This window comes from Zosterops lateralis, assembly GCF_965231275.1.
Source record: "Zosterops lateralis genome assembly, chromosome: 35".
Lineage (NCBI taxonomy): Eukaryota > Metazoa > Chordata > Aves > Passeriformes > Zosteropidae > Zosterops > Zosterops lateralis.
In genome coordinates, this window is record NC_139795.1 from 1,763,110 (window position 1) to 1,788,483 (window position 25,374).

General features: G+C 57.7%; 2 protein-coding genes and 1 long non-coding RNA gene across 4 annotated transcripts; 2 read left to right on the forward strand and 1 right to left on the reverse strand.

The window, feature by feature from the left end:
• The first annotated feature begins 141 nt into the window (after window positions 1-141).
• Window positions 142-21,226, forward strand: DHX16 (DEAH-box helicase 16). The gene is made up of 21 exons (XM_083881772.1): window positions 142-370; window positions 1,706-1,938; window positions 2,722-2,878; window positions 4,010-4,066; window positions 4,947-5,092; window positions 6,547-6,655; window positions 8,041-8,259; window positions 9,115-9,303; window positions 9,794-9,904; window positions 10,653-10,768; window positions 11,606-11,816; window positions 12,565-12,663; window positions 13,418-13,570; window positions 14,212-14,352; window positions 15,669-15,831; window positions 16,410-16,528; window positions 17,271-17,338; window positions 17,911-18,073; window positions 19,330-19,491; window positions 20,055-20,228; window positions 21,011-21,226. The coding sequence occupies exons 1-21, from the start codon at window positions 161-163 to the stop codon at window positions 21,137-21,139; spliced, it is 3,129 nt and encodes a 1,042-aa protein (XP_083737898.1). The 5' UTR covers window positions 142-160; the 3' UTR covers window positions 21,140-21,226.
• Window positions 21,220-25,353, reverse strand: LOC310921595 (uncharacterized protein C6orf136 homolog). Of its 2 annotated transcripts, none has more exons than XM_083881761.1 (6): window positions 25,098-25,353; window positions 23,950-24,234; window positions 23,459-23,526; window positions 22,619-22,819; window positions 21,491-21,560; window positions 21,220-21,416 (listed from the first exon to the last, which is right to left on the reverse strand). In XM_083881761.1, the coding sequence occupies exons 1-6, from the start codon at window positions 25,224-25,226 to the stop codon at window positions 21,333-21,335; spliced, it is 837 nt and encodes a 278-aa protein (XP_083737887.1). In that variant the 5' UTR covers window positions 25,227-25,353; the 3' UTR covers window positions 21,220-21,332. The 2 variants fall into 2 exon arrangements, with proteins under 2 accessions (XP_083737887.1, XP_083737886.1); XM_083881760.1 differs by having other exon boundaries at window positions 23,459-23,547; window positions 25,098-25,346.
• LOC310921600 lies at window positions 21,718-22,484 on the forward strand. Its single transcript, XR_014592174.1, has 3 exons — window positions 21,718-21,769; window positions 21,881-21,941; window positions 22,441-22,484. It is a non-coding gene; the product is annotated as an uncharacterized lncRNA (long non-coding RNA).
• Window positions 25,354-25,374: the final 21 nt, after the last annotated feature.

A 25,374-nucleotide genomic window follows, 5' to 3' on the forward strand; every position in this document is an offset into this window, starting at 1 on the left:
GCCCCCAACGCTTCCGATTGGCCGCCGCGCGAGGGCGGGAAGCGCGAGCCGCGCGCTGATTGGCTCAATCCTCCCCGCGCTGCGCGCAGATTGGACGGCGGCTCTGTTGAAGGGGAGGAGCCCAGGAGGAGGAGGAGAAGGAAGAAGGCAGACCGCGGCCATGGCGGCCACGGCCGGCCTGGAGCTTTGGGTGTCCGGGCAGCTGCAGGAGCTGCTGGGCCTCAGTGCCCGCCATGTCCCCGCTTTCCTGGTGGCGCTGGCTCGGCGGAGCCGCAGCCTGGAGGAGCTGCTGGAGCGGCTAAGCGAGACCGAGGCCCTGCGCGTGGAGGAGCCGCGCGTGCGCGAGTTCGCGAGGCAGCTCTGGGACAAGGTGGGCGGGGCCGCATGAGGGGAGAGGGAAAGTGGGCGGAGCTTCGGCATGAGGCGGGAAAATGGGGTGGGCGTGGCTTTCGCTGAGGGGGAGAGTAGGCGGAGCTTTGCGTGAGGGTATGTGGGTTTATATGGGGAAAGGGGCGTGGTCTGAGGGGATTGGGCGTGGCTTTCACTGAAGGGGAGAGTGGGCGGGGCTTTGTGTGAGGGGAGTAGGTTTATATCGAGATGGGGGCGTGGTCTAAGGGGATTGGGCGTGTCCAGTCAAGAAGGGGCGGGGCTTGAAGTCAAGGTATGGTCAGGATAGGATGTGGTGTAACTGATCTTAAAGATGACATCACCACAAGTGGGCGTGGCTCCTCCACCAAGCAGCCAATCAGGCTGGGCTCTGGGCGTGGCCATTTTTGGGTGGGGTCAAGTGGGTGTGGCCATTTGGACTGTGGTCAGGCGGGTGTGTCAGTTTGGGGTGTGGTCGAGTGGGTGTGGCCATATTGGGTGTGACCAAGGGGTGTGGCCATATTGGGTGTGGCCAAGTGGGTGTGGCCATATTAAGTGTGATCAGGTGGGTGTGGCCATTTTGGGTGTGGTCAAGTGGGTGTGGTCAAGGGAGTGTGGCCATTTTGGGTCTGGTCATACTGGGTGTGGCCAAATGGGTGTGGCCATATTGGGTGTGGCCAAAAGGGTGTGGCCAAAAGAGTGTGGCCATATTGGGTGTGGCCAAAAGGGTGTGGCCAAAAGAGTGTGGCCATATTGGGTGTGGCCAAAAGGGTGTGGCCAAAAGAGTGTGGCCATATTGGGTGTGGCCATATTGGGTGTGGCCATATTGAGTGTGACCAATGGGTGTGGCCATATTGGGTGTGACCATTTTGGGTGTGGCCATATTGGGTGTGGTCAAGGGGGTGTGGCCATATTGGGTGTGATCAGGTGGGTGTGGCTACATTGGATGTGGCCATATTAGGTGTGGTCAAGGGGGTGTGGCCATTCAGGGTGTGGCCAAATGGGTGCGGCCATATTGGGTGTGGTCAAGTAGGTTCCGCCATATTTGGTGACGCCATATTTGGTGAAGCCAAATGGGTGCGGCCATATTGGGTGTGGTCAAGGGGGTGTGGCCATATTTGGTGTGGTCATATTGGGTGTGGTCATATTGGGTGTGTTCAGGTGGGTGTGGCCAAGTCGGTGCCGCCATATTCGGTGCCGCCATATTTGGTGAAGCCAAATGGGTGCAGCCACATTGGGTGTGGCCAACTGGGTGTGTCCATTCAGGGGCGTGTCCCTGTGGGCGTGTCCCTTCAGGGCGTGTCCCTTTGGGCGTGCCCTGACCCCGCCCCTCCCCCAGGTGCCTCGGGAAGCCCCCCGGGAGCCCCCCGGGCGCGCGGCCGAGCGGGCGGCGCTGGAGCTGCAGCGGCAGAACCGCAGTTACCGATTGGTGGAGAGCGATGACGATGAGGGGGCGGGGCCAGCGCAGGGCCACGCCCAGGACGAGCCACGCCCCCGGCGGCGACACCTGAGGCGACGTCATCGCTCCGAGTCCCCCCCTGAGGCCTCGGCAGAGTCACCATCGCCCCCACCGTGAGTAAATTAAAAAATTTGGGGTGAATTCACCCAAAATTTGGGGTTTTTTGGGGGATCACAGCCATTTTGGGGGTCCCTCCTTCCATTTGGGGCTTCCCTTGATCTTTTGAGTGTTGGAATTTTGGGATTTTTGCCCTCAGGATCTCCAAAATTCTTTTAAATTAATCATATTTTGACTTTTTTTTTTTTTTTTTTTTAATGGTCTTGGGGTGGATTTTGATGTTCCCAGGTGGGATTTTGGTTTTCCCAGGGGGAATTTTGGGGTCCCGGGTGGGATTTTGGTTTTCCCAAGGAGAATTTTGGGGTTCTGGGTGGGATTTTGGTTTTCCCAAGTGGAACTTTGGGGTCCCAGGTGGGATTTTGGTGCTCCCCAGGTGGAATTTTGGGGTTCCAGGTGGGATTTTAGTGATTCCCAGATGGAATTTTGTGGTTTTGGGTGGATTTTGGGGGTCCCAGGTGGGATTTAGGGGTCTATGAATGAAATTTTGGGTGTTTCCAGTTGGTTTTTGAGGGTCCCAGCTGGGATTTTGATTCTTTTTGGATGTCCTGGGTGGGCTTTTTGTGCTCCCAGGTGGATTTGGAGGTCACAAATGAAATTTTGGGTGTTTCCAGTTGGTTTTAGTTGGGATTTTGATGCTTTTTTTGACATCCCGGGTTGGATTTTTTTTGCTCCCGGGTCACTTTTTCTTCCTCCAGATCAATTTTTCTCCCTCACGGGGGGTTTTTAACCATCCTAAGCTATTTTTTGGTGTCCCCCAACCCCTTTTCCCCCTCCCCAAGGCCCCCCAAGAAGCAGGAGGAGGAGGAGGAGGAGGAGTGGGAGGCGTCGGAGCGGGAGCGGCTGCGGGACCTGCGGGAACGAGACGCCTTCGCCGAGAGGCTCCGCAGGAGGGACAGGGACAGGGACAGGGACAGGGACAGGGACAGGGACAGCAAGGTGGGGACACAAGGACACATGGCAGGGGGTCTTGGGGGGGATTTGGGGGGTCCTGGAGGGGTTTGAGGAGGTTTTAAGGGTCCTGGAAGGGAATTTGAGGGATCCCAAGTGGGGTTTGGGGGGTCCTGGAGGGATTTGAGGGGATTTGAATGGGGTTTGAGGGTTTCTGGGGGGCATTTGGGGGACCCCAGGTGGGGCTTGGGGGGTCCTGGAGGGATTTGAGGGGTCCTGGTGGGGTTTGGGGGAGATTTGAGGGGGTTTTAGGGGTCCTGGAGGGATCTGGGGGAGGTTTGGGGAGTTCTGGAAGGGATTTGGGGGGTCTTGGAAGGGTTTTAGGGGATTTGGGAGGGATTTCGGGGGGATTTGGGTGGGATTTGAGGGGTCCTGGAAGGGTTTGGGTGGGGTTTGAGGGGTTCTAGTGGGGGGTTTGGAAGGGTTCTGGGTGGTCTGGGGGAATTTGGGGATCCTGGAGGGATTTGAGGGGATTTGAGTGGGATTTGGGAGTGGTTGAGAGGGTTTGGGGGAGCTTTTGGGGGGTCCTGGAAGGGTATGGGGGAGATTTGAGGGGGGTTTAAGGGGTCCTGGAAGGGTTTGGGGAGGGGGTTGAGGGGTTCTGGGGGGATTTGGGGGGGTCCTGGAAGGGTTTGGGGGGGGATTTGAGTGGTTCTGGGAGGATCCCAGGTGGGTCTGGGGGGATTTGAGGGGTCCCAGGAGGGATTTAGGGGGTCTTGGAAGGGTTTGGGGGAATTTGGGTGCACTTTGGGGGGTCCTGGAGGGGATTTGAGGGGGTTGGGTGGGGTTTGGGGAGATTTGCGGGGGTTTGGGGGGTCCTGGAAGGGTTTGAGGGGGCTTTGGGGAGGTTTGGGGGGTCCTGGGTGGGGTTTGGGGGGTCTTGGAGGGATTTGGGGGGTCCTGGGTGGGATTTAAAGGGGTTTGAGAGGGATTTTGGGGGGATTTGGGGGGGTTTGGGGAGTCCTGGAGGGTTTTGAGGGGAATTTGGGGAAGTTTTAGGGGTCCTGGAGGCATTTGAGGGGATTTGGGAGGGATTTTGGGGGGATTTGGGGTGTTCAGGAGGGATTTTGGAGGGATTTGGGGGTGTCCCCCCCTCTCCTCACCCCTTTTCCCCTCCAGGCCTACGAAGAAGCCCAAAAACGCCTCAAGATCGCTGAGGAAGACCAAAAAGCCATGGTGAGACCTGCCAAAATTCACTTTTTTTCCTAATTCCTGCCAATCTCTCCCCGGTTTTTCCCATTCTCTCCCCCTTTTTTTCCCATTCTCTCCCAATTTTCCCCATTTTCTGCCCATTTTTTCCCATTTTCTCCTATTCTCACCCTATTTTTCCCCATTCTCTCCCCATTTGCTCCTGTTCTTTCCTGTTTTTTCTCATTTCTCCCAATTTTCTCACATTCTCTCCCCATTTTCTCTCCATTTTTCCCATTTTCTCTCCATTTTTTCCCATTTTCTCTCCATTTTCTGTAATTCTCTCCTCATTTCTCCCCATTTCTCTCATTTTCCTCCCATTTTTTCCCATTTTCTCTCATTTTCTCCCCATTTTTCCCATATTTTCCCTCATTCTCTCCCCATTTTCCCCCATTTTCTCCCCATTTTCCCCCCAATTTTCCCATTTTCTCTCCTTTTCTCCCCATTTTCTCTCATTCTGTCCCAATTTTCCCCCCTTTTTCCCCATTTTCTCCCCATTTTCTCTCGTTTTCTCCCCATTTCCCCCCCAATTTTCCCATTTTCTCCCGTTTTCTCCCCATTTTCTCTCATTCTGTCCCAATTTTTCCCCCTTTTTCCTCATTTTCTCCCCATTTTCTCCCCATTTTCTCCCCATTTTCTCTCATTCTGTCCCAATTTTTCCCCTTTTTCCTCATTTTCTCTCATTTTTTCCCCATTTTTTCTAATTTTCAGTCATTTTCTCCTTGTTTTTTCCCCAATTTTCCTTATTTTTCCCCCATTTCCCCCCATTCTCTCCCCATTTCTCCCCATTTTCCCCCATTTTTTCTCATTTTTTCCCCATTTTATTCTGATTTTTTCCCCATTTTTCCCCATTTTTCCCCATTCCCAGATTCCCGAGCTGCGGAAGCGCTCCCGCCGGGAGTACCTGGCCAAGCGGGAGCGGGAGAAGCTGGAGGAGCTGGAGCTGGAGATCCAGGACGAGGAGTTTTTATTTGGGGAGGAGGCCCTGAGCGTCCCCGAGCTCCAGGAGCTGCGGTACGGAAAAAAAAAAAATCGATTTCTGTAGATTTTGAAAAATATCTTTAAAAAAAAAATTAAATTTCTATTATTATTATTAAATTTGTATTATTATTACTAAGTTATTATTATTATTATTAATATTATTATTGTTACTCTTGTGAATAATAATATTATTATAATTGATATTATTAATAATAATATTTTTATAATTAATATTATTACAATTTTAATTATAATATTAATATAGTAACTTAACATAGTATTTAATATTTTATTGAATTTATTGTATAATATTCAATATATTATATAATACATAATATATTACTATACTGCATAACGTATTATATAATAATATATAATATAATGTTATATAATATAATATAATATAATATAATATAATATAATATAATAAAATATAATGTAATATAATGTAATATAATGTAATATAATATAATGTAATATAATATAATATTAATTGTCATTAGTTAATGTTATTATTATATAATTAATATTAATATTAATTATATTATAATAAAAGTAGTAATATTTTAATAAAAATTAATATTTATTTTTGTACATAATATGTGTAATAATATAATATAAATAAAATTTAAAGTTAATAATATCATAATAAAATGAAAATTGATTTATTTTGATGTTTAATATATATAATGATATAATATAATAAAAAGTAAAATCAAAGTAATTGATATTATAATAAAAATAATAAGTTTATTTTTATATATATTATATGTAACAATATAATAAAAAATAAGAATTAAAATTTAAAATATTATTTAAAATTTATTTATATATAATGTGTAATAATATACAATAATATAATAAAAATATTTTATTTATATATAATATATAATAATGTATACGTAGTAATATAATGTATTATACATAGTAATAGAATGCAATAAAAATAAAAAAATTAATAATGTAATAAAAGTAAAAAATAATTTATTATATATATAATAATACATATAATAATATAGTATAGTATAATAAAAATTAAAATTATTACTGTATAGAAAAATAATTTCGTTTATATATAATATTTAATAATATACACATAATAATATGATATAATATAACACAATAAAAATTAAAATTAAAATAAATAATTTCTGCCAGGTACAAGTGAAAAGGCAATTTTATAACCAAAATTTGTGGCAGGTACAGGTGAAAAGGCAATTTTATAATCCAAATTTTTACCAGGTACAAGTGAAAAGGCAATTTTATAATCCAAATTTTCCCAGGTACAGGTGAAAAGGCAATTTTATAACTTATTTTTTATCAGGTACAAGGGAAAATACAATTTTATAATTTATTTTTTCCCAGGTACAAGCGAAAAAACAATTTTATAATTTATTTTTTATCAGGTACAAGCGAAAAAACAATTTTATAATTTATTTTCTATCAGGTACAAGTGAAAATGCAATTTTATAATTTCTTTTCCCCAGGTACAAGCGGCGGGTGCGGGACCTGGCCCGGGAGTACAAACGGGCCGGGGACAGGGAGCAGCTGGAGAGGAGCAGCCGCTACCACATTCCCCAGGAGAGCAGGGACAAGGTGGGGGGAAAGGGCTGAAATTGGGGGGTTTGGGGGGAAAATTCTGCCTTGGGACCCGAAAAATCTGTTTTGGGACCCAAAAAATCCATCCTGGGAGCTCCAGGGTTCCGTTAGAGTCCCTAATTCTGATTTAGGACCCAAAAAATCTGCTTTGGGACCCAAAAAATCTGTCCTGGGAGCTCCAGGATTGTGTTAGAGTCCCTAATTGTGATTTAGGACCCAAAAAATCTGCTTTGGGACCCAAAAAATCCATCCTGGGAGGGGTTTTGGGGGGAAAAATGTGTGTTGGGAGCTGAAAAATCTGTCCTGGGAGCTCCAGAAGTCACAATTTTGGGCTTTATTCGCCCAAAATCTGACCTGGGAGGGGTTTTGGGGGGGGAAATTCTGTCTTGGGACCCAAAAAATCCATCCTGGGAGCTCCAGGATTGTGTTAGAGTCCCTAATTCTGATTTAGGACCCAAAAAATCTGATTTAGGACCCAAAAAATCTGTCCTGGGAGCTCCAGGGTTGTGTTAGAGTCCCTAATTCTGATTTAGGACCCAAAAAATCCACCCTGGGAGCTCCAGGGTTGTGTTGGAGTCCCAAATTCTGCCTTGGACCTGGAAAAATCTGTCCTGGGGGGAAAATTCTGTCTTGGGACTGAAAAAAATTGCTCCTGGGAGGGGTTTTGGGGGGGAAAAATCTGTCTTGGGACCCAAAAAATCCGTCCTGGGAGGGGTTTTGGGGGGAAAATGTGGGTTGGGAGCTGGAAAATTGTTCCTGGAATCTTCAGGATCTTGCCCAGGACCCCAAATCCCCCCCAAACCCCTCCCCTGACCCCAAACTCCCCTCAAAACCCCTTTCTATGACCCCAAACCCCCCCAAAACCCCTCCCCTGACCCCAAATCCCCCCCAAACCATCCCCAATCACCCCCCAACCCCCTTCCTGTGACCCCAAATCCTCCCAAACCCCCTCCCATCACCCCAAATCCCCTCCAGGGCCTCCCAAACCCCCTCCCCTGACCCCAAATCCCCCCCAAACTCCCTCCTTTCACCCCAAGCCCCCCTAAACCCCTTCCCATGACCCCAAATCCTCTCTGAGTGACCCCAAATCCCCCCCAAACCCCCCCCAGGACCCCTCCCCTGACCCCAAACTCCCCCCAAACCCCCTCCCTTCACTCCAAAACCCCCTCCCCTGACCCCAAATCCCCCCTGAGTGACCCCAAATTCCCCCCAAACTCCCCCCAGGATCCCTCCCCTGACCTCAAACCCCTTTCTATGACACCAAACTCCCTCCCCTGACCCCAAATTCCCCCCAAACCCCCTCCCATCACCCCAAATCCCCCCCAAAACCCCCTCCCCTGACCCCAAACCCCCGTCCCCTGACCCCCAATTCCCATTTGCAGAAGATCCCCGAGCGTGAGGAGGTGCAGGAGGAGGCTCTGGCCCCCCGGGACGAGCAGAGGCGTTGGGAGGAGCAGCTCCTGGGGGCGGCTTCGCTCAAATTCGGGGCCCGAGACGCCGCCCGGGCCCACCAAGGCCAGGAGTACCAACTGCTGCTGGAGGAGGAGGAGATGGTGCAGTTTGTCAGTGCTGCACAGCTGGAGGGGACTGACCCCGAGAAGGTGGGGTTTGGGGGGTCCCCAGTGGGGTTTGGGGGGTCCCCAGTGGGGTTTGGGGTGGTTTGGGGTCATAGGAAGGGGTTTGGGGGGGATTTGGGATGGTTAAGGGGGGATTTGGGATGGTTTGGGGAGGAGGAGATGGTGCAGTTTGTCAGTGCTGCCCAGCTGGAGGGGATTGACCCAGAGAAGGTGGGGATTGGGTGGTCCTCAGTGGGGTTTTGGGGGTCCTGAGTGGGGTTTGGGGGGGATTGAGGTCACTCAGGGGGGATTTGGGGTCATAGGAAGGAGTTTAGGGGAGATTTGGGGTGGTTTGGAGTCATCCAGAGGGGATTTGGGGTCACAGGAAGGGGTTGAGGAGGATTTGGGTGGTCACATCCACACCGAGCTCCAGGGTGACCCTCCTGCTGTCCCCAGTGTCCCCAGGATGTCCCCGAGGCCGAGCAGACTGGGGACACTGGGAGGTCACTGGTGACACTGGGAGGTCACTGGTGACACTGGGGTGCACTGGGGTGAATTTGATGACCTTAAGGGTGACCCCAATGACCCTGAGATGTCCCCTGCTGTCCCCAGGATGTCCCCAGGGCTGAGAGGTGCCGACAGTGGGGACACTGGGTGGCTCCCAGTGACACTGGGAGGTTACTGGTGGCACTGGGATGGGTCTGATGACCCTGAGGGTGACACTGATGACCCTGAGGTGACCCTGAGGTGTCCCCGGTGTCCCCAGGATGTCCCCGAGGCCGTCCCCAAGGCCGAGAGGCACCACCAGTGGGGACACTGGGAGGTTACTGGTGGCACTGGGATGGGTTGGGTGACACGGATGACCCTGAGGTGACCCTGAGATGTCCCCAATGTCCCCAGGATGTCCCCGAGGCCGTCCCCGAGGCCGAGAGGCGCCGCCAGTCCCTCCAGGACAGCCGCCGGTCCCTGCCCATCTTCCCCTTCCGGGACGAGCTGGTGGCGGCCGTGGCCCAGCACCAGATCCTGGTGATCGAGGGCGAGACCGGCTCGGGGAAAACCACCCAGATCCCCCAGTACCTGCACGAGGAGGTGGCTGGGAGCGACTGGGAGGGGCTGGGAGGAGATTTGGGGCGACTGGGATGGAGTGGGATGGACTGGGAGGGATTGGGAGGGACTGGGAGGGACTGGGATGGAGTCGGAGGGACTGGGAGGGGATTGGGAGGGACTGGGGACACTGGGAGGGGATTGGGGGGAGATCTGGGGGAACTGGGATGGACTGGGAGGGATTGGGATGGACTGGGAGGGATTGGGATGGACTGGGAGGGGATTTGGGGGGACTGGGAGGGGCTGGGAGGGGATTGGGGGACACTGGGGGAGGACTGGGAGGGACTGGGATTTACTGGGAGGATTTGAGGGGAATTGGGGTCCTGTGAGTGATTTGGGGTTTTTCAGTTTTTACCTTTGGGGTCAGTTGGGCTCTGGGGGGGTCACTGGTGGTCTGGGGGCTCTGGGGTGGCTCTGGGGGGGTCACAGGGGTCTCTGTCACCCCCCTGACCCCCCGTGTCCCCTCTGTCCCCAGGGGTACACGCGTGGGGGGATGAAGATCGGGGTGACGCAGCCGAGGCGCGTGGCCGCCATGAGCGTGGCCGCCAGGGTGGCCGTGGAGATGGGGACCAAGCTGGGCAACGAGGTGACAACGGGGACACTGGGGGGGACACTGGGGACACTGGGGACACTGGGGACAGAGCTGGGCAACGAGGTGACAACGGGGACACTGGGGACACTGGGGGGCCACTGGGGACCGAGCTGGGCAACGAGGTGACAACAGGGACACTGGGGGGGACACTGGGGGGACACTGGGGACACCAGGGCATGGGGGGGACCAAGCTGGGCAACGAGGTGACAACAGGGACACCTGGACCTCTCACCTTGGGGACACATCCCGGACACTTTGGGGACACCCTGGTGGCACTTGGAGGGACAGTTGGGGTGGATGAGTGACCCCATGGAGGTGACAGTGACCCCAGGGAGGTGACAGTGACCCTGGGGAGGTGACAGTGACCGCGGGGAGGTTTGAGTGACCCCATGGAGGTGACAGTGACCCCGGGGAGGTGACAGTGACCCCTGGGAGGTGACAGCGACCCCGGGGAGGTGACAGTGACTGTGGGGAGGTTTGAGTGACCCCGGGGAGGTGACAACGACCCCAGAGAGGTGACAGTGACCCCAGGGAGGTGACAGTGACCCCGGGGAGGTGACAGCGACCTCAGGGAGGTGACAGCAGCCCCATAGAAGTGACAGTGACCCTGGGGAGGTGACAGTGACCCCGAGGAGGTGACAGTGACCGCGGGGAGGTGACATTGACCCTGGGGAGGTGACAGTGACCCCAGGGAGGTGACAGTGACCCCGGGAAGGTGACAACAGCCTGTCCCTGTCCCCAGGTCGGGTACAGCATCCGCTTTGAGGACTGCACGTCGGAGCGCACGGTGCTCAAATACATGACGGACGGGATGTTGCTGAGGGAGTTCCTGACAGAGCCCGACCTGGCCTCGTACAGGTGACACTGGGGACACTGGGGACACTGGGGGACATGGGGACACTGGGGACACCTGGGGACACCTGGGGACACCTGGGAACACCTGGGAACACTGGGGGACACTGGGGACACAGGGAGAGAACAGGGACACACAGAGCAGGGACAGCCAAGGGACACTGGGGACGGGATGTTGCTGAGGGAGTTCCTGACCGAGCCCGACCTGGCCTCATACAGGTGACACTGGGGACACTGGGGGACACTGGGGACACCTGGGGACACCTGGGGACACTGGGGACACCTAGGGGAAAACTGGGGACTCCTGGGGAGATGGGGACACCTGGGGACATGGGGAGAATGGGGGCACACAGAGCAGGGACACCCAGGGGACACTGGGGACGTGTCCCTGTCCCCATCCCTGTCCTCCTCCCCCTGTCAATGTCCCTGTCCCTGTCCCCATCACTGTCCCCATGTCCTCAGTGTGATCATGGTGGACGAGGCCCACGAGAGGACCCTGTCCCTGTGTCACTGTCCCTGTCCCCAGTGTGATCATGGTGGACGAGGCCCATGAGCGGACCCTGCACATGGGCGTGCTGTCCCTGTGTCCCTGTCCCCATGTCCCTGTCCCTGTGTCACTGTCCCTGTGTCCCTGTCCCCTCAGTGTGATCATGGTGGACGAGGCCCACGAGAGGACCCTGTCCCCATGTCCCTGTCCCTGTGTCACTGTCCCTGTCCCTGTGTCACTGTCCCTGTCCCTGTCCCCTCAGTGTGATCATGGTGGACGAGGCCCACGAGTGAACACTGTCCCTGTGTCCCTGTCCCTGTGTCCCTGTCCCTGTGTCACTGTCCCTGTCCCCTCAGTGTGATCATGGTGGACGAGGCCCACGAGCGGACCCTGCACACGGACGTGCTCTTCGGGCTGATCAAGGACATCGCGCGGTTCCGGCCGCGGCTGAAGGTGCTGGTGGCCTCGGCCACGCTGGACACGGAGCGGTTCTCGGCCTTCTTCGACAACGCGCCCGTCTTCCGCATCCCGGGCCGGCGCTTCCCCGTCGACATCTACTACACCAAGGTGACACTGGGACACTGGGGACATTGGGGGGACACTGGGGACGTTCAGAGCATTGGGGACATTGGGAACACTGGGGACACCTGGGCATCCCTGGGCGGCGCTTCCCCATCGACATCTACTACACCAAGGTGACATTGGGGACACTGGGGACATCAGGGACATCAGGGGTGTTCAGGGCATTGGGGACATTGGGGACACTGGGGACGTTCAGGGCATTGGGGACATTGGGGACGCCTGGGCATCCCCCTTCCCCATGGACATCTACTACACCAAGGTGACACAGGGACACTGGGGACATTAGGGACATTGGGGACGTTCAGGGCATTGGGGACACTGGGGACACTGGGGACATTGGGAACATCAGGGGTGTTCAGGGCATTGGGGACACTGGGGACATGGGGACACCTGGGCATCCCCTTTTCCTGTGGACATCTACTACACCAAGGTGGCAACTGGGGACACTGGGGACATTCAGGACATTGGGGACATTCAGGGCACTGAGGGCATTGAGTGCATCAGGGGCATTGGGGATGTTTAGGGCGTTGGGGACCCTGGGGACACTTGGGGACATTGTGGGTGTTCAGGGGTACCTGGGGGTGTGTGGTGGGAGGTGTTGGGAGCATTTGGGGACATGAGGGGACACAGAACAAGGGGGATGGCTGGGGACCTTTGGGGACAGCTGGTGCTCATGTCTCTGCTGTCCCCTGTGTCCCTTGCTGTCCCCTCATGTCCCCTGCTGTCCCCCCAGGCGCCCGAGGCCGATTACCTGGAGGCGTGTGTGGTGTCGGTGCTGCAGATCCACGTCACCCAACCCCCTGGGGACATCCTGGTCTTCCTCACGGGGCAGGTCAGTGTCCCCTCGGTGTCCCCTCGGTGTCCCCTCGGTGTCACCCCACCCCAGTGTCACCCCATGGCCTCCTGCTGTCCCCATCCCTGCAGGTGTCCCCGTGCCTCTGAGAGATCCCCGTGTCCCCAATGTCCCCAACAGTGATTTCCTTCCACCAGTCTTTGTCCCCTCGTGTCCCCAGTGTCCCCAATGCCCTCAGTGTCCCAGATGTCCCCATTGCCCTGAATATCCCCAGTGTCCCCAGTGTCCCCAATTCCCCTAATGTCCTCAATGTCCCCAGTGCCCTGAATGTCCCCAATGTCCCCAACATCCCCTGAATGTCCCCAATGTCCCCAGTGTTCCCAGTTCCCCTAATGTCCCCAATGTCCCCAATGCCCTGAATGGCCTCAACGCCCTAAATGTCCCCAATGTCCCCAACATCCCCTCAATGTCCCCAATGTCCCCATTGCCCTGAACAGCCCCATTGCCCTGAACATCCCCAATGTCCCCAATGTCCCCATTGCCTTGAATGTCCCCATTGCCTTGAATGTCCCCATTGCCCCCATTGCCCTGAACGTCCCCAGTGTCCCCAATGTCCCCCATGTCCCCAACATCCCCTGACTGTCCCCGCTGTCCCCGTGGTGTCAGGAGGAGATCGAGGCCTGCGTGGAGCTGCTCCAGGAGTGCTGCATGTCCCCACTGTCCCCATTGCCCTCAATGTCCCCATTGTCCCCAACATCCCCTGACTGTCCCCTCAATGTCCCGGTGGTGTCAGGAGGAGATCGAGGCCTGCGTGGAGCTGCTCCAGGAGCGCTGTCGCCGCCTGGGCTCGCGCCTGCCCGAGCTGCTGGTGCTGCCCATCTACGCCAACCTGCCCTCGGAGCTGCAGGCCAAGATCTTCCAGCCCACGCCCCCCGGGGCCAGGAAGGTGCGCTGGCGCTTTAAGGGAGGGGGCGTGGCCTCGGGAGGGGGTGTGGTTTAATGGGGAAGGGGTGGGACTTAAGGGGAAAGGGGTGTGGTTTAAAGAGAAGGGTGAAGGGTTTCATTAAGGAATTCAGGAAGGTGTGCTGGCCCTTTAAGGGAGGGGGCGTGGCCTAGGGAGGGGGCGTGGTTTAATGGGGAAGGGGTGGGACTTAAGGGAAAGGGGGTGGGACTTAAGGGAAAGTGGGTGGAGTTTAATTTAGGGGACCAGGAGTGTGTGCTGGCCCTTTAAGAGTGGAGGTGGAGCCTTAGGGGGGTGTGGCTTCATGGAAAAGGGGGTGGGGTTTAAAAATTAACTATAATTAAGGGGTGGGGCTTAATTGGGTGTGGCTCCTGATAGGTGTGGTCAGAATGGGTGGGGCTTAATTGGGTGTGTGGTCAGAATGGGTGTGGTCAGAATGGGCGTGGTCTAAATGGATGTGGCTTTATCAGGTGTGGCCTGCAGGGTGCGACTTGATTGGTTGGCGCTCCAAGTGGGTGGGGCTTAACAGCATGTGCTACAAGTGGGGCGTGGCTTAAGTGGGTGTGGCCAGGAGGGGCAGGGCGTGTCCTGAGGGCGTGTCCCAGCGTCACCTGGCCCCGGCACAGGTGGTGGTGGCCACCAACATCGCGGAGACGTCGGTGACCATCGACGGCATCGTCTACGTGCTGGACCCCGGGTTCTGCAAACAGAAGAGCTACAGCGCCCGCACGGGCATGGAGTCCCTGGTGGTGACACCCTGCTCCAGGGTAATTGTGTCACCTGTGTCACCTCAGTGTCACCTGTGTCACCTGTGTGTCACCTGTGTCACCTCAGTGCCACCCCATTGTCACTGCTGTGCCCCAGTGTGAGCCCCCAGCCCGCACGGGCATGGAGTCCCTGGTGGTGACACCCTGCTCCAGGGTAATTGTGTCACCTGTGTCACCTCAGTGTCACCTGTGTCACCTGTCATCCCCCTTATTGTCACCTACTGTCACCTACTGTGTCCCAATGTGAGCCCCCGGCACGGGCATGGAGTCCCTGGTGGTGACACCCTGCTCGCAGGTAATTGTGTCATCTGTGTCGCCTCAGTGTCACCTGTGTCACTTTATTGTCACCTATTGTCACCTCATTATTCCACCCCTGAATCCTCCTGAGCCACCCATGTCCCCACCACATCCCGGACAGGTGACAGGTGACAGTGCCACATCCCTGCCACGTCCCCACGTCCCTCGGTGTGTCACCTCCACACCCTCACACTCCATGTCCCTTTGTCCCTGCTGTGTCCCTGCCAGGTGCCATGTCCCAGGTGACAGGTGCCATGTCCCAGTGTCCCCTCGATGTCCCCAGTCATCAGCCAATCAGCAGGCAGGGTGTGCAGGGCAGGTGGCACTGGGTGCCATGTCCCAGGTGCCATGTCCAGATGACAGGTGCCATGTCCCATGTCCCAATGTCCCCTTGGTGTCCCCTCGGTGTCCCCAGGCCTCGGCCAATCAGGGAGGTCCCGTGTCCCAGGTGCAGGTTCCAGGTGCCATGTCCCAGGTGCCATGTGCAGGTGACAGGTGATGGGTGACAGATGACAGGTGCCATGTCCCACTGTCCCCTCAATGTCCCATGTCCCCTCAATGTCCCCATGTCCCCTCGGTGTCCCCAGGCCTCGGCCAATCAGGTGGCAGGTCAGGTGGCACTGGGTGACAGGTGATGGGTGCCATGTACAGGTGACATGTCCCCATGTCCCCTCAATGTCCCCTCAATGTCCCCAGGCCTCAGCCAATCAGCGTGCGGGCCGTGCAGGTTGAGTGGCACTGGGTGCCATGTCCCATGTCCCAATGTCCCCTCGGTGTCCCCAGGCCTCAGCCAATCAGCAAGCAGGCCGGGCAGGGCGGGTGGCACTGGGTGACATGTCCCATGTCCCCATGTCCCCTCAATGTCCCCTCGGTGTCCCCAGGCCTCGGCCAATCAGCGAGGTGCCATGTCCCAGGTGCAGGTTCCAGGTGCCATGTACAGGTGCCATGTCCCAGGTGCCATGTACAGGTGACAGATGCCATGTCCCCATGTCCCCTCAATGTCCCCTCGGTGTCCCCAGGCCTCGGCCAACCAGCGTGCGGGCCGAGCGGGGCGCGTGGCCCCCGGGAAGTGTTTCCGGCTGTACACGGCCTGGGCCTTCCAGCACGAGCTGGAGGAGAGCCCCGTGCCCGAGATCCAGAGAGCCGACCTGGGCTCCCTCGTGCTGCTGCTCAAGAGCCTGGGTGAGCTGCTGGGAGCACTGGGAGGGACTGGGAGGGGATTGGGAAGGGATCTGGGGACACTGGGAGGGACTGGAGGGGATTTGGGGACACTGGGAGGGACTGGGAGGGGATTGGGAGGGACTAGGAGAGGATTGGGGGAAACTGGGAGGGGATTTGGGGGCACTGGGAGGGACTGGGAGGGACTGTGAAGGTGTTGGGGGACACTGGGAGGGACTGGGGGGGGATTGAGGGGGACTGGGAGGGAACTGGGAGGGACTGGGGGGACTGGGAGGGGAGTGGAATGGGATTTGGGGACACTGGGAGGGACTGGGAGGAGATTTGGGGACACTGGGAGGGACTGGGAGGAGATTTGAGGACACTGGGAATGACTGGGGCGGCACTGGGAGGGGACTGGGATGAACTGGGATGAACTGGGATCACCCTGAGTGACACCTCAGGGACTCTGGGACATTCTGGGACCCTCCAGGGTCACCTCGGGGCTGCTCAGGGGTGACCTTGGTGCCACCCTGGGGGTGTCCCCGGGCTGGGAGGGCGCTGGGACAGCTGGTGGCACCTTGGGGACACTGGGGTGTCCCCAGGGATCAATGACCTGATCCACTTTGACTTCCTGGACCCGCCCCCCCACGAGACGCTGGTGCTGGCGCTGGAGCAGCTCTACGCCCTGGGGGCCCTCAACCACCTCGGGGAGCTCACCACGGTACTGGGGGGGACTGGGAGGGACTGGGAGGGGCTGGGAGGGGCTGGGAGGGGCTGAGAGGGGATTGGGATGAACTGGGAGCAATTGGGAGGGACTGGGAGGGGATTGGGGGAACTGAGAGGGGACTGGGACAGACTGGGAGGGGACTGGGATGGACTGTGAGGAGCTGAGGGTGAACTGGGAGGTGCTGGGAGGGACTGGGAATGGGCTATGACCCACCTGGGAGAGTTCACCACAGTACTGGGAGCACTGGGATGGACTGGGAGGGAACTGGGAGGGGATTGGGATGAACTGGGAGCCACTGGGAGGACATTGGGGGGAATGGGAGGGACTGAGAGGGGACTGGGATGAACTGGGAGGGACTGGGATGGACTGGGAGGGGACTGGGAGTGGACCAGGAGGAACTGGGATAGACTGGGAGGGTCTGGGAGGGCATTGGGGGGGAATGAGAGGGACTGGGAGGAACTGGGAATGGGGTATGACCCACCTGGGAGAGTTGACCACCATACTGGGAGCACTGGGATGGACTGGGAGGGGATTGAGGGGGAATGGGATGGACTGGGAATGGGATATGAAGAACCTGGGGGAGCTCAGCACAGTACTGGGAGCACTGGGACAGACTGGGATGGACTGGGAGGGAACTGGGAGGGCACTGGGATGGACTAGGAGGGGCTGGGGGTGTCCCTGGTGGTCACTGGTGGTCACTGGTGTCCCCCTGTCCCTGTCCCTGTCCCTGTCCCAGCTGGGCCGGCGCATGGCGGAGCTGCCGGTGGAGCCCATGTTGGCCAAGATGATCCTGGCCAGCGAGCAGTGAGTGACAGCTGTGTCCCCAGGGTGCCCCCAGAGTGTCCCCAGGGTGCCCCCAGAGTGTCCCCAGGGTGTCCCCAAAGTGTCCCCAAAGAGTCACCAGGGTGTCCCCAAGTGTCCCCAGAGTGTCCCCAAAGTGTCCCCAGGGTGCCCCCAGAGTGTCCCCAAAGTGTCCCCAAAGTGTCCCCAAGGTGCCCCCAAAGTGTCCCCAGGGTGTCCCCAGAGTGTCCCCAATCAGGTGCAGGTGCACAGAGGAGGTGCTGACAGTGTCCCCCAGTGTCCCCTCAGTGTCCTCAATGTCCCCATTTAGATACGGCTGTACCGAAGAGGTGCTGACAGTGTCCCCAGTGTCCTCGCAGTGTCTCCACTGTCCCCTCAATGTCCCCAATCAGGTACAGCTGTACCGAGGAGGTGCTGACAGTGGCGGCCATGTCCCCAGTGTCCCCAATGTCCCCTCAATGTCCCCTGTCCCCAGGTATGGCTGCACAGAGGAGGTGCTGACGGTGCCCCCAGTGTCCCCAATGTCCCCTCAGTGTCCCCAATGTCCCCACTGTCCCCTCATTGTCCCCAATCAGGTATGGCTGCACAGAGGAGGTGCTGACGGTGGCGGCCATGCTGTCGGTGAACAACGCCGTGTTCTACCGGCCCAAGGACAAGGTGCTCCACGCCGACAGCGCCAGGGTGGCCTTCAGTGTCCCCGGGGGAGACCACCTGGTGCTGCTCAACGTCTACAACCAGGTGACACCGGGGGACAGCGGGGGGGGAGGGGACATGGGGACATTGGGGGACATTGGGGGACACAGGGGTGGGAGGGGACACTGGGGACATTGGGGTGGGAGGGGATATGGGGACATCAGGGGACACTGGGGGACATTGGGGGACATCAGGGATAGGAGGGGCATGGGGACATTGGGGATATGGGAACATCTGGGGACATTTGGGGACATTGGGGACACTGGGGGACATTGGGGTGAGAGGGGATATGAGGACCTTGGGGACATCAGGGACATTGGGATATTTGGGGTCTGGGGACATTGGGGACATCAGGGATATGAGGACTTTAGGGACATTGGGGACACTGGGGATAGGAGGGGATATGGGGACATTGGGGACATCAGGGACATTGGGATAAAATGGGTATGGGGACATTGGGGACACTGGGTTATGCGAGGTAAGGGGGCTTTGGGGACACTGGGGACATCACAGGGGTTTGGGGACAGGGCAGTGTCCAGCAGCAGCAGCAGCACTGACCGTGTCCCTCTGTCTTTTTCTCGTTGTCTTTGTGACCCTGGTCCCCCTGTGGCGATGTCCTTTTGCCTGCGTGTCCCCAACGCTGTCCCCTCACTGTCCTTGTGCTGTCCCCATGCTGTTCCCTCTCTGTCCCTGCTCTGTCCCCTCACTGTCCCCATGTCACTGGTGTCCCCTTGCTGTCCCCTGCATTGTCCCCACTCTGTCCCCTCGCTGTCCCTGCTCTGTCCCCTCACTATCCCCACTCTGTCCCTGTGTCCCCTCACTGTCATTGTCCCCTTGCTGTCCCCATTCTGTCTCCTCTCTATCTCTGCTCTCTCCCCTTGCTGTCCCCATGTCCCTGCTGTCCCCTGTGTGTCCCCAATGTCCCGTGTGTCCCCTCCTGTCCCCCATGTGTCCCCAATGTCCCGTGTGTCCCCTCTCTATCCCCACTCTCTCCCCTCGCTGTCCCCCGTGTGTCCCCCATGTGTCCTCTGCTGTCCCCTGCTCTATCCCTTCACTGTCCCCTCGCTGTCCCCATGTCCCCTGTGTGTCCCCCACTGTCCCCTGTGTGTCCCCACTGTCCCTGTGTGTCCCCACTCTATCCCCACTCTCTCCCTCCACTGTCCCCTGTGTGTCCCCTCTCTGTCCCTCCACTGTCCCCGTGTCCCCGCTGTCTCCTGGTATCCCCTGTGTGTCCCCTCTCTATCCCCTCACTGTCCCCGTGTCCCTGCTGTCCCCTGTGTGTCCCCCGTGTCCGGGGGCAGTGGGTGGCCAGCGGTCACTCCCTGCAGTGGTGCTACGAGCACTTTGTCCAGGCGCGCTCCCTGCGCCGGGCCCGGGACGTGCGGGACCAGCTGCAGGGGCTGATGGAGCGCGTGGAGATCGCCCCGTCCTCCTGCGGGGGCAACCTCGACCTGGTCCGCAAGGTAAACACCCCAAAATATCCCCAAAACATCCCCAAAATATGCTCTAAAATATCCGTAAAATAGCTCAAAATATCCCCCAAATACCCCCAAAATATGCTCTAAAATATCCGTAAAATAGCTCAAAATATCCCCCAAAATATCCCCCAAATATCCACAAAATATCCCTGAAATATCTCAAAATATCCCCCAAAATATCCACAAAACACCCCTGGGACCCATCCCAGTCCCTCCCAGTCCCGCCCAGTCCCCTCCCAGTCCCTCCCAGTCCCTCCCAATCCCCTCCCAGTCCCTCCCAGTCCCTCCCAGTCCCTCCCAATCCCCTCCCAGTCCCTCCCAGTCCCCTCCAGTCCCCTCCCAGTCCCTCCCAGTCCCCTCCCAATCCCCTCCCAGTCCATCCCAGTCCCTCCCAGTCCCTCCCAGTCTCTCCCAGTGCCATCCCGGTCCCTCCCAGTGCCCTCCCAGTCCCCTCCCAGTCCATCCCAGTCCCTCCCAGTCCCTCCCAGTCCATCCCAGTCCCTCCCAGTCCATCCCAGTGACAATATCCCCATTCCTGTCCCCCCCAGGCCATCACGGCGGGGTTTTTCTACCACACGGCGCGGCTGTCGCGGGGCGGGTACCGCACGGTGAAGCACCAGCAGCCCGTGTTCATCCACCCCAACAGCGCCCTGTTCGCCCTGCAGCCCCGCTGGGTGCTCTACCACGAGCTGGTCTGCACCTCCAAGGAGTTCATGAGACAGGTGGGGACACCTGGGACACCTGGGGACACCTGGGGGACATCTTGGGGACACCTTGGGGATGTGGGGACACAGGGCAGGGATGTGGGGACACAGGAGGGACACGCCGGGTGCTGCACCACGACTGGTCTGCACCTCCAAGGAGTTCATGAGACAGGTGGGGACACCTTGGGGACACCTGAGACACCTTGGGACACTCTGGGGACACCCTGGGGACATTGGGACACAGGGCAGGGATGTAGGGTGTGGGTATGGGGACACAGGAGGGACACGCTGGGTGCTGCACCTCCAAGGAGTTCATGAGACAGGTGGGGACACCTTGGGGACACCCTGGGGACACCTTGGGACACAGGGACAACAGTGGCCCCATGGGGCCTGAAGTGACAAGGATCTGGTGGCCACATCCCCCCCGTGGTGGCCAAAGTGACAAAAGTGGTGACCCCCAACCTCCCATGATCCCCATCCCCAGGTGTGCCCAGGTGTCCCCAGGTGTCCCCAGGTGATGGAGATTGACAGCCCTGGCTGCTGGAGGTGGCCCCCAGCTGTCCTAGTGTCCCTAGGGATGTCCCCACCGTCCCTAGAGATGTCCCCAAGTGTGACAGGTGTCCCAGGTGCTGTCCCCAGGTGTGACAGGTGTCCCTTGTCCTCCCAGGTGATGGAGATTGACAGCACCTGGCTGCTGGAGGTGGCCCCCAGCTGTCCTAGGTGTCCTTAGGGATGTCCCCAGGTGTGACAGGTGTCCCTAGGGATGTCCCCAGGTGTGACAGGTGTCCTTGTCCCCCCAGGTGATCGAGATCGACAGCGCCTGGCTGCTGGAGGTGGCCCCCCACTATTACCAGGCCAAGGAGCTCGAGGACGGCAGCGGCCGCAAAATGCCCAAAAAAGCCGGAAAAGCGCGGGAGGAGCTGGGCTGACCCCCCTTGGGGACATTCGGGGACACTCTGGGGACAGCCCCAATACAGCCCCCGCGGCACAGCCCCGGCGCCGTCCCCAGTGTCACCCCCGTGTCACCGCTGGTCATTTATTCTGTACATTAAGTTAAGGGGAGGGGACACAGAGGGGACAAAGGAGGGGACAGAGGTGACAAAGGTGTCCCCCGAGGTGGCTTCAGGGCCGGGCCAGCGCCACGGCCAGCGCCGAGGCCACCAGCAGCTTCTTGGGCTCGGGGACGGCCATGGGGGCTGGCATCAGCTGAGGGGACAACACGGGGTCAGGGGACACCCGGGGACTGTCCCCAAAGTGTCCCCAAGTGGCCCCAGACTCACCTTGTCCACGCGGTGGCAGCGGATGAGCCCCTGAGAGTTGAGGAAGAAGGTGGAGAGGGCGTCGTAGGACCTGGGGGGACACGGGGGGGACTTGGGGACATCAGGGTGGTGGCATTGAGTCCCCAGCCCCAGGGGTGACACAGGTGTGGCACAGGTGTGTCACTGAGTGCAGCAGGTGCCACTTGGCCTGGTGGCAAAAGGGGGTGACACAGGAGGTGACACAGGGTGTGACACAGAGGTGACACGGGTATGTCTGGGGGTGACACAGGTGTGTCCCAGGTGTGTCACTGAGAACAGCAGGTGCCACTTGTCCTGGTGGCAAAAGGAGGTGACACAGGGGGGTGACAGAGATGTGACAGGAGATGACACAGGTGTGTGGGTGTGGCACAGGTGTGTCACTGAGCACAACAGGTGCCACTTGTCCTGGTGATGATAGAAGGGGGTGACACAGGTGTGACACAGGTGCAGTCTCACCTGAGCAGGGTCCGTTTGTCCCGGCGGTACCAGCGCAGCAGCAGCAGGTGCAGGGGCAGTGAGGGGGGGGGTGACACGGGGGTGACACAGGGATGACACAGGGGTGACAGGGGGGTGACACAGGTATGACACAGGTATAACACAGGTGCAGTCTCACCTGAGCAGGGTCCGTTTGTCTCTCCTGTACCAGCGCAGCAGCAGCAGGTGCAGGGGCAGTGAGGGGGGGGGTGACACGGGGGTGACACAGGGATGACACAGGGATGACAGGAGGTGACACATGGATGACACAGGTGTAACACAGGGTGACACAGGTGTGACACAGGTATAACACAGGTGCAGCCTCACCTGAGCAGGGTCCATTTGTCTCTCCTGTACCAGCGCAGCAGCAGCAGGTGCAGGGGCAGTGAGGGGGGGGTGACACAGGGGTGACACAGGGATGACAGGAGGTGACACAGGTGTGACACAGGGTGACACAGGTGTGACACAGGTGTGACACAGGTGCAGTCTCACCTGAGCAGGGTCCGTTTGTCCCTCCTGTACCAGCGCAGCAGCAGCAGGTGCAGGGGCAGTGAGGGGGGGGTGACACGGGGGTGACAGGAGGTGACACAGGTGTAACACAGGTGTAACACAGGTATAACACAGGTGTGTTCTCACCTGAGCAGGGTCCGTTTGTCCCTCCTGTACCAGCGCAGCAGCAGCAGGTGCAGGGGCAGGCCGGTGAGGCGCCAGCGCGCCCGCAGGCTCCAGTCCTCGGGGTGCCGGGTCAGCGCCAGCACCTCCAGCCTCAGGCTGGCAAAGTAACCCCAGGCCAGGGCCTTGCACAGAGCCACGGCCAGCGAGTACATGGCCCTGCCCCTGGGGACACGGGGACACCAATGTCAGTGTCACTGTCACCCATTGTCACAGCCTGAGCCAGCCCCAAAACCACCACACCCATGGGGACATCACTGTCAGTGTCACTGTCACCCATTGTCACAGCCTGACCCAGCCCCACGGCCAGCGAGTACATGGCCCTGCCCCTGGGGACACGGGGACACTGTGTCAGTGTCATTGTCACACATTGTCACAGCCTGAGCCAGCCCCAAAACCACCACACCCATGGGGACATCACTGTCAGTGTCACTGTCACCCATTGTCACAGCCCCAGGGCCACTGAGTACATGGCCCTGCCCCTGGGGACATGGGGACATCACTGTCAGTGTCATTGTCACCCATTGTCACCCACTGTCACAGCCCCAGGGCCAGCGAGTACATGGCCCTGCCCCTGGGGACATCAATATAGTGTCATTGTCACCCACTGTCACAGCCTGAGCCAGCCCCAAAACCACCACACCCATGGGGACATCACTGTCAGTGTCACTGTCACCCATTGTCACCCATTGTCACAGCCCAACCCAGCCCCACGGCCACCGCACCCACGGGGACACGACTGTCCCCTCCCTGTGTCACTGTGCCCCTGTGTCCCCTCTGGGTGTCCCCAGGTGTGTCACCCACCGTGTGTGCAGGTGCAGGTGGTGGCACTGGAACTCCACGTCGGGGGCGTACAGGGCGTAGTCCGGGACCTTCAGGAAGAAATTGGGGAGCTGGGGAGGGGACAGGGGGGTCACCGGGGCTCTTGTCACCACCCCCTGGCTGCTGTCACCTCCCCCTGGCTGCTGTCACCTCCCCCTGGCTCTGTCCCACCCCTTTTTCCTGTCAATCCCCTCCCCAGTTTTGTCACCTCCTCCCCAATTTGTCACCTCCTCTCTCAATGATGTCACCCCCCCTTCATGTCCCTCCATTGTCCCCTCCCTGTCACCTCTCTCCCAGTGTTGTCACCTCCCCATTTTGTCACCCCTTCCCCATTTTGTCCCCCCTCCCCATTTTCCCTGTGTCCCCCCTATGTCCCCCCCAGTGTCCCCAGGCTGTCACCCCCCATTTTGTCCCCCCATTTTCCCTGTGTCCCCCCATGTCCCCCAGTGTCCCCATTGTCCCCAGGCTGTCACCTCGTGCCTCAGTTTCTCGTGCATGCTGGCCAGGTGCTCCTCCATGCTGGGGGGGTTGTGTCCCTTCCCGGGGGGGGTCCCAGGGGTGCCCGGGGGGGGTCCCGGGGGTCCCAGCAGCAGCCGGGGGGGGTCCCTGACATCGATGTCGTCCTCTCTCCGCCCGTCCACCGTGGTGACCGGCCCCCCCAGCCCCTCCAGCCCCCGGGGGGGGGTCCCGGGGGGCGGCCGGGCCTGGGGGCAGCGCGGGGGGGGCAGCAGGGCCAGCCCCAGGGGGGGCTCCAAGTCCTGGGGGGGAAAAATAAAGGGGAATTTGGGGTGGGGGCTTTGTGGGGGAAGGGCTGGGAGAGTTAAGGGAGAGGTTGGGGAGGGGGGTGAGGCGTTGAAAAAGGGGGGTTTGTCATGTTTTTTGAGGGGGTCGATTCATTTTTGGGGGGGTTTGCACAATGGAAAAAGTTTTTTTTCCGTTTGAGGAGGATTTGCCCCATTTGAGGAGGATTTGCCTCATTTTGGGGGGATTTGCCCCGGGGAAAAGGGGATTTTTCCCATTTTAGGAGGATTTGCCCCATTCTGGGGGGATTTGCACCATGGCAAAGGGGATTTTCCCCATTTTAGGAGGATTTGCCCCATTCTGGGGGGATTTGCACCATGGCAAAGGGGATTTTCCCGATTTTGGTAGGACTTGTCCCATAGAAAAGAGAATCTGCCCCATTTTGGGGAGGATTTTCCCCACGGAAAAGGGGAATTTTCCCGATTTTGGGGCGATTTGTCCCATTTCCTTCCCACCAGGAACCCCTGGCTCCTCCCCTAGAGAGCAAACCCCGCCCCTTCAGGAACACGACTCAATTTGCATAACCACGCCCCTCTAACGGCACAGCGATGCCATTTAAGGTCCTTATTTGCATAACCACGCCCACATTGGTTTCCACACTCAGCCATATTTGCATAGCCCCGCCCACCCAACGTTCTCTATTTGCATAAACGCCATACCCAAACAAGCCACGCTCTATTTGCATAACCCCGACCCTTCCCCAAATACCCGCTGCAGCTCTATTTACATATCCCCACCCATTCTGCGCCTCTATTTGCATGTCCCTCCCTCTTATTTGCATAACCCCGCCCCGTCTCCCCCCTCAGCGCTCTCCCCTCACCTGCGGCCGCGCTCGGTAGCGGCGGCGCGGCGGAATCGCCCCGGGAGCTGCCGCCGCTGCCGGTGCCCAGGCTCGGCCGGGCCGGAGGCGGACGGCGGCGCTGACGGAGGCGGTGACGTGCCGGTACATGGCGGTCACGGACGGTCCCCGCTCGTCGCTGTGGCCGGTGGCGCCGCCGCCTCCTCCTCCTTCTCTTTCCCCCTCACGCCGGGCGCTCCCAACGCGCCTGCGCGGGCTGCGCGCGCCTTCCCCGCCTCAGCGCACTGCGCCTGCGCAG

Coding starts and splice junctions, on each gene's coding strand:
- DHX16 (XM_083881772.1), top strand. CDS start 161: ATGGCGGCCACGGCCGGCCTGGAGCTTTGGGTGTCCGGGCAGCTGCAG. Junction 371..1,705: donor CGAGGCAGCTCTGGGACAAG/GTGGGCGGGGCC, acceptor CCCCTCCCCCAG/GTGCCTCGGGAAGCCCCCCG. Junction 10,769..11,605: donor CCCGACCTGGCCTCGTACAG/GTGACACTGGGG, acceptor CTGTCCCCTCAG/TGTGATCATGGTGGACGAGG.
- LOC310921595 (XM_083881760.1), bottom strand. CDS start 25,226: ATGTACCGGCACGTCACCGCCTCCGTCAGCGCCGCCGTCCGCCTCCGG. Junction 23,548..23,949: donor ACGAGAAACTGAGGCACGAG/GTGACAGCCTGG, acceptor TCCCCTCCCCAG/CTCCCCAATTTCTTCCTGAA. Junction 22,820..23,458: donor CACCTGCACCTGCACACACG/GTGGGTGACACA, acceptor CCGTGTCCCCAG/GGGCAGGGCCATGTACTCGC.